This window comes from Eptesicus fuscus, chromosome 9 (genome assembly GCF_027574615.1).
Source record: "Eptesicus fuscus isolate TK198812 chromosome 9, DD_ASM_mEF_20220401, whole genome shotgun sequence".
NCBI classification, from domain to species: domain Eukaryota; kingdom Metazoa; phylum Chordata; class Mammalia; order Chiroptera; family Vespertilionidae; genus Eptesicus; species Eptesicus fuscus.
In genome coordinates, this window is record NC_072481.1 from 35,798,396 (window position 1) to 35,813,026 (window position 14,631).

At 51.2% G+C, this 14,631-nt stretch overlaps 1 protein-coding gene across 2 annotated transcripts in view; it reads left to right on the plus strand.

Moving 5' to 3' along the window:
• BEND5 (BEN domain containing 5) overlaps positions 1-12,468 on the plus strand; it is an 800,567-nt gene extending 788,099 nt beyond the window's left edge. For both annotated transcript variants that reach the window (XM_054720869.1, XM_008139334.3), the window contains 2 exons: positions 4,304-4,517; positions 12,280-12,468. In XM_054720869.1, the coding sequence (XP_054576844.1) occupies positions 4,304-4,517; positions 12,280-12,437 (372 nt within the window). In that variant the 3' untranslated portion in view covers positions 12,438-12,468. The remainder of the gene's footprint in view (positions 1-4,303; positions 4,518-12,279) is intronic.
• The last annotated feature ends 2,163 nt before the right edge of the window (positions 12,469-14,631 follow it).

Genomic DNA, 14,631 nt, shown 5'->3' on the forward strand with positions numbered 1-14,631 from the left:
GAGAAATGGAAGAAGGGAGAGAAAGAAGCGACATACTGGAAATGGGTGGCAGCTCCCCAGAGCAGCACCCACATTCCAGAAGTAGTCCTCATTGTTCTTGGCTGGGCTGTCATTTCTGATCCCTCCTTCTTTCCCCTGCCGAACAAAGGCCTTAATCTCTGCAAAGCCTAGAGCATTAAAATGGGATCTGTTTCCTAGTAGGAAACTACTGTTGTCCTACAAAACAGTCCACAAAGACATTTTTTTTATCAAGTCCCATCCTACCAGATGTCATGTTTTTAACAGCCTCCCTTGACCAATAGCGAACTGTGGCTTATGTGAATGGTGCTTGCCACAAAAGTTACTGTCTGATTTCGATAAAGTGCATTGCTTTTTTTTGTCTAAATATTTTATTTCAAAAACTCATCGAATCATAAAGCCACAAAGACCATTCACATTTAAACAGTCTAATGTGTACATGATACTGGGAAATACACCAAGAGACCCATCTACAATAGTACAACAGGTTAGAGGCAAGAAGCCAGGTCTCCTGGTTCCAGGCCAGTGCTCCTTCCAGTCTATTCTGCTGCATCCCTGAAAGTGGGGCGTTGCTCTAGGTGACCCTGAGCTTCGATGACCTCAGAGCCCTTGTTCCAGATGCCCAGCAGATACCTGTGATGGTCTTACTTACGTTTCTTTCTGTGCCATGAGGTTGGCCTTGTATGAGTGAATGTCACAGGAAAGATTTCCTTCTCCAAGACACAGCAACTCATCAGAACTGAAAGCCAGTGCCCCGAAAACGTATTAAACATGCCCTCATTTTCTTACTTTGTGTTCGGACTAGTCCTGATCACGCTGCAGGGGACGAAGATGCAGAGCCTCGGCCCCTCCCCAGATATGCACTGTGAAGGGCTGAATCAGGTGGTGAGGGCTCTCGCGAGGCTAGAAATCCAGAGGGAGTAGAACCTAGCTCTGGGGTAGAACTTAGCCCCAGAGTAGTTAGAAGTGTTTTCTGTATTTGGACTGGGGCTTGAAAGATTAGCAGGTTTAAGAAGACAATCCCTTCATTCATTCCTGGACAGGGGAAGGCGTGAGTGAAGACATGGGTGGGGGAAGAAGGCGAAGGAAGTAAGTTACTGGCTGTGTGCTGTCCTGAAGGTTGTTTTTTTTAACTTATTTTTACACATTTAATTCTCAAAACACCCTGCGGACTAGGTGGTGGTCTGCCTGTTGTACAGCTGAGAAAAGGGAGGCTCAGAGAGGTCAAGTGATTTGCCCAGGATACTCAGCTGTTAGGTAGAAGAGCCAGGATCCACACCCGGACACCTGGACCGAGGCTCCAGGCCCCTGCTCTCAGGGTGCACAATGGCAGCAGGAGGAAATGAAGTGCTCGGGAGGTTCCGAGAGTGATGGCCAGAGCAGGGAAACGCTAGGAAACAGGGTCCTAGAGGCCTTCGGAGCCGGCAGAGGAGGTCAGAGTGGATGGGACAACGAACGGGGAGCCATCCGAGACTCCAGGGGGTTGACATCAACCATGTCTTTCACAGACTTCGAGAGAGACTGTGGAATTCATCTAGTCAAAGAAGGAAAGCCGTGTTTTAGGGAAGTCAGTCTGGCAGGTTACAGGGTGGGTGGAGGCAGCAGGGACTGGAGGCCGGCAGGCCAGCCTGCGGCTTTTCCCGGGTTCCCTGCGTGCAGTGGGGCTGCCAGGGACGGACCGGCAGGCGCGGAGGAAGGACGACTAAGTGAACGTTGATGGACCTGCTGCTTCCACTATGACACTGGCGGCAGCAGGAAGGTGGCTTCGGGGTCATACAGATTTGGGTTTGAATCTTTATTCTAAATGTTATTGATAATATGTCTTAGGGAAAAGCAATTTAGTCTCCTGTGTCTCTCTTCATGTTTGTGAAATGGGAATAATTTCTACCTGTTCTCATCCCTTAAGGCAGGCGTCCTCAAACTACGGCCCGCGGGCCACATGCGGGTGTTTTTGTTGTGTTGTTTTTTTTTACTTCAAAATAAGATATGTGCAGTGTGCATAGGAATTTGTTCATAGTTTTTTTTTTAAACTATAGTCTGGCCCTCCAACGGTCTGAGGGACAGTGAACTGGCCCCCTGTTTAAAAAGTTTAAGGACCCCTGCTTAAGGTCAGTATGAGGATAAATAAATTGAAGGTACAATACCTAGTTCATTATAGGTGCTCAAAAATAGCTGTGCCCCCTTCTGTGGTAGAACTTTGGCTAAAATGACTGTCATCCCTCTTTTAACCATAAGCAGGGCCCGGGATAGAAAAGAGCAGAGACCTGTGAAAACTGAAGTGATCTTCCGTCTCTGTGGTTTTCCAATTCTGAATTTGTCCAAATTCCTTGTTTTTCCCCAATCTCTGGAAGCTTGTGTGGGTAGCTCTGGAGTGTCATCGGGGGAGGTGACTGGGGTCCAGCAGGGAGCAGCGGGGCACGTGTCCCCAGTATGCCTGCCCTGGCACAGACTGCCTGCCCGCGGTGCAGACTGCAGAGAACAGTTCAGACTTGACCTTGGGCTAGTGTTGCCCGGCCAGCCCCAGGCAGCACACGCACTCCAGGCTCGCTTACCTCCTTGAGCCCTGTGAACAGATGGGCGGCACTGAAGTTTATAGCCCAGGGAGGCAGGTGGATCTGGTTCTCTGAAGTCAGGCCTGCAGAGGTCTGGAGGATCTTTTTGAGCAAAAGGAAGTGACGTCAGCTGTGGCTGACTATTTGCTTACTGACAGCCATGGGTGGGCTGCGTTGCTTTTTCTCAGTGGTGGTAAAACCTCGGTAATTGGTGGAGGAGGAGTGCTGTGGGCTGACCCGTCTGCCACTGTGCAGTGCTCACCTTCCTTTCCAAGCCAAGCCTCAGCAGAAAGACCTTGAATCATCTTTGACCAGTGGGTGTGTGTGCCGTCTGTCAGACCAGGACTTCTCCCGAGACATCTCCTGACCATGCCGTGGTGGCGACCTGCAGGTCTTTCTGGAGACAGGGACCTTTGGCAGAGCCTTTTCATTCCCCTTAGAGAGTTTGGCTTATTAGCGGCTGTCTCCCTCCCTCCCCACAGAGGCCTCTTCACCCTCCACAGACTCAGCAGAAACACGACATAAATGGCCACGTCGGAGTCAAACTCTATTTTTTGATGGTTAATGTTAACAAATGTTTTCTGAGTTGTTAAAAGAGCCAGGAAGGAGAAAAAGTTTCCAAGCTTGCAGCTCACTGACTGTGCTGAAACTCTCCGAGCGCTCCTGTACAGGGAGCGTGCAATTGCGTTCTGTGCTCTGTGCCATCAGAATCGGACTCCGGGGTGGTGTCTAATGTAAAAGCCTAGGTGTTCTGAGCCAGAGGAGCGCAAAGATGAATCCAGCCCTAGCTGGTTTGGCTCAGTGGATAGAGCATCAGCCTGCGGACTGAAGGGTCCCAGGCTCGATTCCGGTCAAGGGCACATGCCCAAGTTGCAGGCTCCATCCCCAGGAGGCAGCCAATCAATGATTCTCTCTCATCATTGATGTTTCTATCTCTCTCCCTGTCACTTTCTCTCTGAAATAATTAAAATTTTTAAAAATATATTTTAAAAAATAGATGAATCCAACTCTTCCAGTTCGAGTTCAGGGAAACTGGAGCCAGAGACGGGGAAGGACCTGCACAGACACACTGTCTAGTCAGTGGCAGAGCCTGGGTGCTGCCCCCACCCAGCTGTACACTGGGTCACCTGGGGAGCCTTCAGCCATCCTGGTACCTAGGCCCCTCCCAGATGTGATAACTCAGAATCTCTGAACGTGGTGCCTTGATACCGGCCTTTTTTATAGCTCTCCAGGCGGCCCATGTGCGACCATGTAGAGAGCCTCTGTGCTAGGAGGATGTGCGTCCCGGGGTGTTTACCTTAGAAGGAGAGGGGTCTCTCTAACGTGTCGCAGAGAAAGGACTTGCCCAGGTGTGGGCCTGAAGCCTGGTCAGGCTCTGAGCGGCCTGTGCTCACGTGATCTGGATGAGAACTCCAGGTCTGCACCTGCCTAGTTGAGAGACTTTGGGCCCATTGCTTCCCCTTCCTTAACCTGGTTTTTCCATCTGCAATGAAAATAGTGGCCCAGCACTTCCTCCCAGGGGTGCCAAGAAGAACTGAGATAGTGGATGTGAAGTGCAGGAGGAAGGCCTGGCATCCAGGAAGCAAGGACCACATTTCCCTTAAAGAAAGCTAACGTAGCATTTACGGAACGAGCCCCTTAGCGTTGTGCAGGAATGTCTCTTAAAGGACAAGGAAGCTTCCAGCTGCCATGCTGTCCGACTGAGCAGGTGCTTGCGTTCCTGTCCCTTCCAGGTCCATCTGGGAAGCGGGATCTGGGTTGACGAGGAGAAATGGCACCAGCTACAAGTAACCCAGGGAGACTCCAAGTACACGAAGAACTTGGCAGTCATGATTTGGGGAACAGATGTTCTGAAGAACAGAAGCGTCACAGGAGTTGCCACAAAAAAAAAGAAAGATGCCGTCCCTAAGCCGCCCCTCTCTCCTCACAAACTAAGCATCGTCCGAGGTAGGTCGCTGCAGAGAAATGCTGGGGGGCCGGCGGGGGCAGGCACTGTCCTGTCCTCTGCTACGGTAGACCAAGCACGGCTCAGCTCAGCACACACTGGGGCTCCCATGCCAGGCCCAGGCTGGGCTCCAGGAGCGGACGTGCACCTAGTCCCAGAAGAGCTCCCGTTCACAGCAATGGCCCGTGGACACGGTGCAGTGCATGGGCAGGCATGGGAGAGGGGCAGGCCATGTGTCGGGGAGTTCGTTCTTGCGGGGAGGAGGCACGGCCGGAAGTCAGGGAAGGATTTCTGGGGAAGGGTCACTGCATTGGGCCCTGAAGGGACATGGAGATGCAAATGTGTCAAGAGAGATACTTCTGGAAGCAGAAGCATCTGGAACAAAGGAAGGGAGATGGAAAGGGAGCGCTGCTGTGTGCAGAGCAGAGGTCAAGGCTGGGCACAGTCTCTGCAGCCCTGCATTGTGCCCAGAGCAGTTAATGACGTGCAGACCCGTGAGGGGCACTGGTTCCAGCTTCTTTCTGGTGTTTGGGGAGGGTTGGGGCCAGCAAAGAGACAGGGTGTCATTGGTCTCCCTAAAAATACAGCTGTACCCTGGACGCTCTGATTTCCCTCCCTCCCTTTCTTCCTCTCCTCCCTCCCTCCCCCCATCTTCCTTCTTTCCTGGCCTCTCCTGCCCTCTCTCCATCCGGTCACTAAGCTCCTATTCCCGGCCAGCCCTCTGCTGGGCATTGAGGACACAAGGAGGGATAAGCACAGTCTCATCTGTAAGGACTCACAGTCTCTCAGGGAAGATGAACACAAGAACGGCCAGTTACTGCACAGATAACACAACTCACAGAGACCAGCGAGTCTCCCAGCGGGGAGTGCAGGCGGCAGAGTACTCTAGTGGCTGCTGATTATCTGAGCACCTACTGTTTCAGGTTCTGGGGGTTTCTTAACAGTCCTATTTTTTAAAAATACTTTCACGGGCACTAACTCATTTAATTCTCCTAACACTCCTACTGTTGGCTCCTCTCATTACCCGTTTCACAGCTGAGGACGCTGAGGCGCAGCTGCTAAGTAACTTGTTCAGATCACAGAGCTGGCCGGGTGGGGCCAGGAGTCCAGGCGGGAGGCTGGCTCAGAAGCTGCGTTTCTAACGCCTGGTCTCTGAGTGCCCGGCTCCGGGCTTGTTGAAGAAAGTAGCACCCAATCAACCCCCACGTCCACACTGAGCAGGCCCCGTGGCAGGTTGGGGCCGCTGGCAGCTGTGTCTGTGAACAGGTCAGGTAATTTCAGGTGCTGATGAGGCCGTGAAGCGTGATGAGGCAGGTGACATGGTGGGAAGGAGAGGGCTGTGCGGCTGGAGGCCTGTTTGAGGAGGCGAATGTGAGCTGGGAACAGGATGTGCAGGGGGGCAGCCCGGCAAAGGTCTGAGGGGTGCTAAACAGGCAGAATAAAGAGCAGGCTCAAGGGCCAGCACGCTGAAGGGGTGAAGAAGCCTCGGCAGTTACGGAATCGTGAGTGAGGGGAGAGGGAGGTCAGGAAGGTGGGCCAGAGCCAGTCTTGAGGCCGTGAAGACCACGGTGAGCAGGCTGGACTTACCCACTTACAGGAGGAAGGCAGCGAGGGCCTCACATGTGGAGTAACCAATGGGACATTGGTTAGGAGGCTGGTGCAGTGGTCTCGGGAGAGGTGATGGTAGCATGGAGTCAGGTTAGCACTGAGAGGAGAAGAATGGCCAGATGTGGGTGTATTTTGGAGGTCAGGAGGAATGACACAGACATGGGTGACCAGCCGGAGGTCACAGCCATAACGTTTCAGCTCTTGGATTCTAACCCACTCCCCTAGACCCTTGCCTGGGGCTTGCACTGTATAGCACACTGCCCGCCTTGCCTGGCTGACTCACGATTAATTGATTTAGGCAGCCACTTCTACTTAGACAATCAGAGGTAACCTTTAGTTGGCCCGCTGTCTGAAATGGTGGAGCTTAATTTGGGAGGTCACCCTAAGATAGAGGCCTTCCAGGGGAGGCAGCCCTGGCCCACCTGATAGGTGGCAAACCTCTGTTTCCCTTATTCATGTTGGAATGTGACTCAGCAGGTCCCAGGTGCCTTCAGATGACTGGCTGCCCCACTATGGCCACGGGGTATGAAGTTGCCTGCTGTGTGTCTGCCTCGGGCACTAGTCTGACCATACTGGCTTCATCTCCGGGTCCTCATGCCTAGCACAGGGCCTGCACACAGTAGGAGCACAGGAAAGGAGGGCTGACCAAGTGAAACCTTGAGACCTGACTGACCCTGGTGTGATTGCTTGTGAATCACTTTCCCCCCATGCCTCAGTTTCCTCAGCTGAAAACCTGCCTCTTAGGACAGTTAAGAGGACTGTCTAGGATTAAGTTTGGAAATAGTTATGTTTGAGGTGTGAGAAGTTATCAACCTTTGCTGACAAGTGAGCTGCCTCTGTGTTGAAGTTCACGGTTGTTCAGTGCTTTTCAGCTGTGAGGCCCTCCCCCGTTGGCTCCCTGTGCAGTGTTGATGGGAAATAGGAATTGGGGGCAGGGGGCAGAAGCCTGGTGTTGAGCCCCAGCCCTGCTTTGGCTTAGCTTGGAGCTTGCCCTGGTTCGAAGCGTTTACTTTTGCTTCCCCAAGCCTAGTGCAGCTTCAGTACCAAGTAGATGCTTGGTGTCTGCATCTGTAAAGCCAGGATCACATCCTTATCCCGCCTCCCCAGTGGGCCAAATAGACATCTTCACTGTGCTTTAAACCCCATTCAGACGACGTGCTATGCCACACGGGCAGGCTTACTACTGGAGCCCCCATTCTCCTGCCTCTTGTCCGTGTCCGGAAAGAAGAGTTTCCTTCTCTTACTTGGGGCTGGGCATTCTTTTCATCTGTACCCTTGCCCACCTGCCTTCCTGAGTACCTGTCCCTCCAATTACATTCCTGTTCTACTGGTTCCTTCCCAGCATCATTTAAATATACTTTGATCACTCATTTACAAAACAAACTGAATGCTCCCCAGAGGCCACCCCCATCACCCAGCTGCCACCACATCTCTCTTCCTTTTCACTTGCAGGTTTCTTGCTAGAGTAACCCACACTCACTGCCTGCGTTCACTTGCGACTCCCCTGCCATGGGGCCTCCACACCCAGCCCTCTACTTCATCTGCCCTTGCCAACTCTCCCAGTGACTTCTGCTTACTAAGCCAGGGCACATCTTTCACCTCCTCCCAGCACTGCGGGACATGACCACGCCTCCTTTACTGAGAAACCCGGCCTGCACAGTCAGGTCCCCTCCTGCCTGTCTGCTTCTCATCCTCCTCTGCTGCCTTCTCCTCTCTCTCCAACCCTCTTCTCACTCAGTCCACAAAGCTTTCCTCAGCCCAGCTCACGGCCCATTGTTCCCACTGCCCTCAGTGAGCCCATGGTCCTGGGGTGAAACCCCAGGCTCCTCATTCTAGCCGATGCCTGCCGACCCCTGCAACCTCATCTCTCACCACTTACCCTTTCCTCCTGTGCACCAACCACGCAGGCCTTCTTCCATTGCCTTCCTGATCCCACTGCCAGCAGTGCCCTTCTCCCATCTGCTCGTCCTGCCTCCTCATTGTCCTTCAGGGAGCCCTTCCCCAGCTGCCTGGTCCAGTGCAGCCTTTCCTTGCTATCTTATCACCCTAAAATGCCTGCATAGCATTTCCTACTGGTTTATTTACTTGAAATTGTCCTTCTCCTCCACACCCATTAAAACATAAGCTTTCTGGCAGAGTATTGAGGGCTAGCATCTATTAAATGTTCAGTAACCATTTGTTGAGTCAATGAAGGATGACTCCTACATCTGTATTTAACCTCAGTCCATACTTCTGAGTTCCTGGCCCACCCAACCAGGTGCCCACTGGCCGTCTCCTCATGGGTGTCCCGTAGCCTTGGCAAAGCTGCCCACTCACTGCTCTCTCCTCCGGCTTTCCCCAAAGCCTCTGCCTTCTGTGTGCCCCGTCTTGGTGAATGGCACCACCAGCCAGGGACCCTGAGATGCCTCATCCTTGATCCCTCCACATGCCTCACTCCCCTTCTGTTCCGCCCCCAGTACCTCTTACCCTGTCCTCTCCATCCCACAGCCCCCTCATTGTCCAGGTCACACCGCTTCTCCCTGCACTACTCCAGCAGCTTCCAGACCCTTCTCTCCATTGTGTAACTGTGTGATCTTTTGGAAACAAAAATATGATCTTGTTACCATCACCTGTCATAGCCATTATTAAAGGGTAAGCTGCTTAATGTGTCATACCAGCACCATCATAATGTGGCCGCTGGCTGTAGCTGCAGCCTTATTTCTCAGCAGTATTCCCTCAAACTCATAAGTTCTTGCCATATGAACTACCGCCTATTCTCTCTCACGTTAGGGAATGTGTAGATGCTTTCCCAGGGCCTGGGACACGGGTCATACTCCCCACCCTACACCCATGCATCTCTGCCCGGCTCTCTGCTACTCACCACCCAGGTCTGCTTGAGAGAACCTTCCTTCGGAAAGCCTCTTAGTCCAGAGTGCCCTGTGCCTACCCTCTCTTCTCTTCTGACTGTGTCTTTGCCTCCTGGGAGCCTGGCCCAGCAACCCTTTGAGCCGAGAAGTGCTTGCCTGCCATGCCAGTGAAAGGAAATTGACTCGCCCAAGGCCTTCACTGGCCAGACCAGAGCTGAGCAGACCGAGCTGGCAGGTGTGCCTTGCCCCAGTACCTGTCTTACTAAAGACATTGCTGATTGATGGATTAGCTGCAGCCAGGCAGGTCTGAGGGCTCGCTCCCATCCCACCACACTCACCATTTGGGGCCTGATTGTTTGAGCTCTCCAGATTGCATTTGACTGGCTTTCCCCATGCAAGCTGTCTGCTGGATTGAGATTGTATTTATTTTGTATGATTTTATCACATTCAGCCACATGTGCGGTATAAAAATGACAAAAGCTTTGACGCTCACAGGGTTGGTGAGAATTGTCTCTTCTCTAATCTTAGAATCATTTCTTCTTGGATAGCAGGGGATGGCGTGGACGTTGACCCTGCTTTAGAAAGATGAAAGCCGGAGGGCGGGACAAGCTCCGGAATGACAGTGCAACCTTATTGAGGTCAAGTGACCTTCTGCAGAGTGGCGGAGTTTTCCCGAGGAGCCCAGCACTAAGTTCTGGTTAATTTTTATAACTTTCTTAATAGGACACATTAGCACCGTTATAAACCTTGTTAATTAAGCAATAATCTCACAGGCTTCCTCACAGAGGGAGATGCTCCTGGCAACTGCAGATGATTAATATCTGGAGCCTCAGGAAAGCCTTTCCTCACCCCGAGGGGCCATTCAGCGCTCTCACCCCCGGCACACTGATGATTGGAATTCTGCGGAGGCCCCTCTGAAGCCTCCCTCCGTCTGCACCTCCTTTTCCTGCATCTTCTGCAGCTCACCCCGGGGGCTCCGAGGGCCCTCACACCTGCTCTCCTTCCTCAGCTCCTCTCTCCTCTGCCTCTTTACCGCCTTCGGACCTTCTGGAGGAATGTCCCTGGGTTATCTGGTCTGACATGCTGCTCTCCTAGGTAGTGAAATGGGCCAGAGAGGTTCCCACTAGAGGTTGCACAGCAGCTAGGCTGAGAGCCAAACACCTGAACTTCAGAACCGTCCTCAGCGCAGGTGTCTCCCTCATTTGCTTCAGGTGCGAACACAGTCACTGCTTCCTTCTTGCCCGGGCCTGGACAGGGGATGCCCACGTGTTCTGTTCTGTAGGAGGACAGTGTGGTTGCAGTCTTATTACTGTGATCAGTGCTTGGACAGAGGAAGACCCAGGTGAGGGTGGGAGCACAGAGGTTGCAGGCAGAGTGGAGTCTCCTAACTCAAACTGGTAGGCTCCAAGAAGGCTGAATCGGGAAGAATGTGTAGGATTTAGGCAGGTGGAGGCCAGGGTCGGGGTAATCTTGGAAGAGAAGAATGAAGACACTGATCTGTGGGACAGCCTGGAGTGAAGAGGCACTTCAGGTGGATAAGAGCAGAGGTAGGACAGGGGACAGACAGGGCCCCTACCTTCTTGTCTCGGTCCCGATGGAAAGGCCAAGCCAAGAGGAAGTGGAGATTAGTCGGGTGTGGGAGTGGTCGGAAGTAGTGGAGGTCCATGAAAAGTATTGAAAGTCTGCTCTGTGCAAAGCCCTTCGGGGGGATGGAAGGGCGCCCCAGAGACAGAATGCCTGCAGCACGTGCTCCTGCAGCAGGATGATACCAGGAGGCAGGCTGGCCGCATGCCTGGAAGGGCTGAGGGGTTGGGAATGGGGCAGCAGTGGATTCTGCCCATCCTTCCTGCCTTCCTACAGGCCTCAGGCCCCTCACCTGTACGTGCAGGGTTAGCACAGGGCAGCCTCTGTGATCCCTCCCAGCCTTGATGTTCTGCATCTCTAAGGATAACCTGTACACAGATCTTGTGTATCCTCCATGGCCATTCCTTCAGATCGTGTGGTCATTCCTGGTCTGTAGGTGAGGAGAAGCTTAGGCTCAAGGAAGTTAAAAGTCTAGCCCACAATGACATCCTAGTGGTACAGTCCCCAGTCCTCTTATGTCCAGAATTTTTATGTCCCCTCCGGTTTTGCTGGAGAAACATTAATTCATTAATTTAACAGATATGTACCTAATCTTGCCTGTGCCGAGCAGTATGCTAGGTGCTGGGAATGAACAGTCGTATATTCATAAAATAATTGTAACAACCCCACATCGGTGTAGTGTTCCTTATAGTTTGAAGAAGGCTTGCAAGAAGTTTATCTCAGATGCCTCAAGGCAGCCTTAAAAAGAGACCCTTGGTTTATTGCCCTTGTTTGGGAGAGGAGGATCTGGCTAATGATTGGCACCAGGTCCCCAGGCTGGAAGTCCGGCCCTTCCTTCATCTCAGCAAATGGCAGACTCAGAAAGTGGCTGTGCTCAGCCTCATTGTCAATCACACAGTGGGACACCACTTCCCACCCGCCATGTTATGAAAACCTTAACAACTGACCACGTCCAGGGGAAAGCGTGGGGCCACCAGTCCCCGCACGCACTGCTGGGAGTGCCCGTCAGCAGGACGGCTTGGGAACACAGTTGGCTGGGCATCGCCTAGTGGAGCTGGCTGTGCACACACCCTGGCACGGCAGCCCCTCTCCCGGGCCGTCCTGGAGGACCTCCAGCACAGGTGCCCAAGACAGCGCCGGGGAGTTTGCAATCGCAAAACCCTGGAAACCGCCCAGGTACCCAGGGCCGTGAACTGCAGCGCAGGCTGTGGAATATCACGCAGTAGGGCACCGCTCTCCAAGGGAAACGGATGACCTGCAGCTCACACTTGAACGCGGGTCAATTTCAAATCTTTAATATTGAGGGGAAAAGGAAGTCAGACTCTAGAGAGTATGGGCACACTTATAATAAGTAAAAAAAAAAAAAAACTGGGGAAAGGAACCAATACCTTATTTAAGGATGTGTGCGTGTGTGTTAACACTACAAGGAAAGGAAAAGCAGGAGACTGGTTACCTCTAGTGAGGACGGGAGAGGGCAGGGAGGGAGAGGGCACTGGGGGCTTCAGAGGGAAGCTGGGGAGCAGGCACACAGGTGTTTTATCGTTATTTTTAAAGGGTACATTTACGGTATATGGGTTTTGTATGAAAATTTGAAAATATTGCTATGCCAGGTAAGTGAGTTGGTATTTGGGAAATGTCAAGAATCACATCTCCCCCTCCCCCCTCCAAAGATTTGCCTCGAGTTCACCATTAATCCTCGGCCTTCCTGTTTCTTTCCCCTGTCCAGAGTGTTTATACGACAGAATAGCACAAGAGACTGTGGACGAAACAGAAATTGCACAGAGACTCTCCAAAGTCAACAAGTACATCTGTGAGAAGATCATGGATATCAATAAATCCTGTAAAAATGAAGAGCGAAGGGAAGCAAAATACAATTTGCAATAAACTTTGGATTTTTTCATAAAGCCTTCTCGTTTTCCTTGTGCGGCGTGTGATTTGCGGGCCACGGCGCCGTCCGGATGAGACCCATAGCGCCGGTGGCAGGAAGCCAGTGGGGTTCCGGGGTCGCGGCTCGTGCTGAACTTGGACCTCCCACTTCAAAGAAGGCAGATGGATGTGCTGAGCCTCGGGCACGCCCGGCACCGGTGTTGTTGCGGGGATGGGAAAACGTCTTTTCGGCGGGGGATGGAGTGTCTCTGACCTGCCTGTCACTTGACCCAGAATTCAAACTGATATTTTTACCATTCGAGGACTTTTATCTCTGTTTCTCTATTTTGTTCTATAATAAAGCTCATTAATTCTTTGATGTAGATCATCATTATTCTCATTTATTTAAAGATATTAAGTGTACAGTGGAGGCGACCAGTGTTTGAGGGCGGAACACTCAGGCCGAGGGAGGGAGAATTCGTAAGGGATGTGCTGCTGACTACAGCTGCGCAGGGCTGTCTCAAAAGCAGATTGCTTTCTCCTGCTTCAAAGGACAGACCTAGGACCGGTCGCCTTTCTCACTCAAGGCGACCAGAGATTCAGCTTCTGGATAATTTGAGTCGAGTCGGGGCAGTGATGTTAGATGTGGGCAGTGATGTTAGATGTGGTCCAGGGTTGCCGTGGGGAAGTCGGGGGCAGGTCACCTGCTCTCAGTTTGTTTCTCTTATCTTGTATCTCAAGCCATCTTTCATGTTACATAGTTTTTATCTCATTCAGTAGCTGAGTCTCCAAGGTGCCTGGTGTGCAATCTGACAAACCGCCTTTGATCTTCCTGCTGATTTGCACTTTCCTCTCTGTGATGCCTGTGAAGTCAGCTTGGAACATTGGAAATGGCAAGCACCTGGGTTCCAAACCTCGCCCCCCCTGTGCTCTGGTTTTAACCTCACCTCTTCTGTTTTGTAAGGAGATGATATCTACCTTGCAGGGTTGCCATAAGGATTATATGTGTGTGTGTGTGTATATATATATATATATATATATATATATATATATAATATATTATATATGTGTGTGTGTGTGTGTGTGTGTGTATACTAGTAGCCCTGCGCACGAATCCTTGTGCCAGTAGCTTGCTGCCGCCCTGCTGTAGCACTCCGCCCGCTGCCCCACCCTCCTGTAGCTCCCTCCACCGCCGCCCCTTCCCCCCGCCCTCCCCATAGCTTGCTGCCCTGCCCCCTCCTGTAGCTCTCCGCCGCCCACTTGTAGCTTGTAGCTCGCTGCCCCACCCTCCTGCTGATCCATGATCCGGTCGTTACGCGGTCGGTCATTACGCTTCACAGCATAACGACCATTAGCATATTACATCTTTATTATATAGGATATACACTGAGTGGCCAGATTATTATGATCTCTGAACGCATAATAATCTGGCCACTCAGTGTACTTATGTATAAGGGAAAGCTTGCAAATCTGGATATGTCAAGGGACCAGGAGATAGTGGCCCCCAGCCTCTGCTTCTTTCTAACTACCTACAATGCAATTCTTATACATGGAAAAACCTTATTTTAAAATCCCAACTCTGTGATCAGTCTACACCGAGTGGCCAGATTATTATGCATTCAGAGATCATAATAATCTGGCCACTCAATATATATATATATACCGATATATATATATATATATACACACACACACACACACACACATATATATATGTATATATATATGTGTGTGTATATATATATATATATATATATATATATAGTCAATAAATCTTGGTGATCATTATTTTTTCTTAATTTCTGGTTATTGGCTTTTAGGCATTGGTTGGAAAACATTGGCCTCTCATTTCTCTAATGGGTTACCCACTAGACCATTAAACCACTGGTCTGTAAGCAAAAGCTCAGGGTCCTTTACTTAAGGATATTCAGTGTAAGTGGAGGTGACCAGTGCCCTTTGGGGGCGTAAGAAGGGAGGCGGCTGCCTCTGAGGAATTTTATTCTAGTAAATAAAATAATCCTTTATAATGTGAAATACTATACGCTCGCTAATAGGATATAGATGTGACTTTTCTTTATTGGTATTTTCCTAGCTCTCCCCAAACTAGCAATGTGATCTTGGACTAGTCACTTAACTTCTCAGAGTCCTTATCAGTATAATGAGGAAAATAATGCCTATGGCACAGGCTATATGGATAGTTAATAGTAATAAT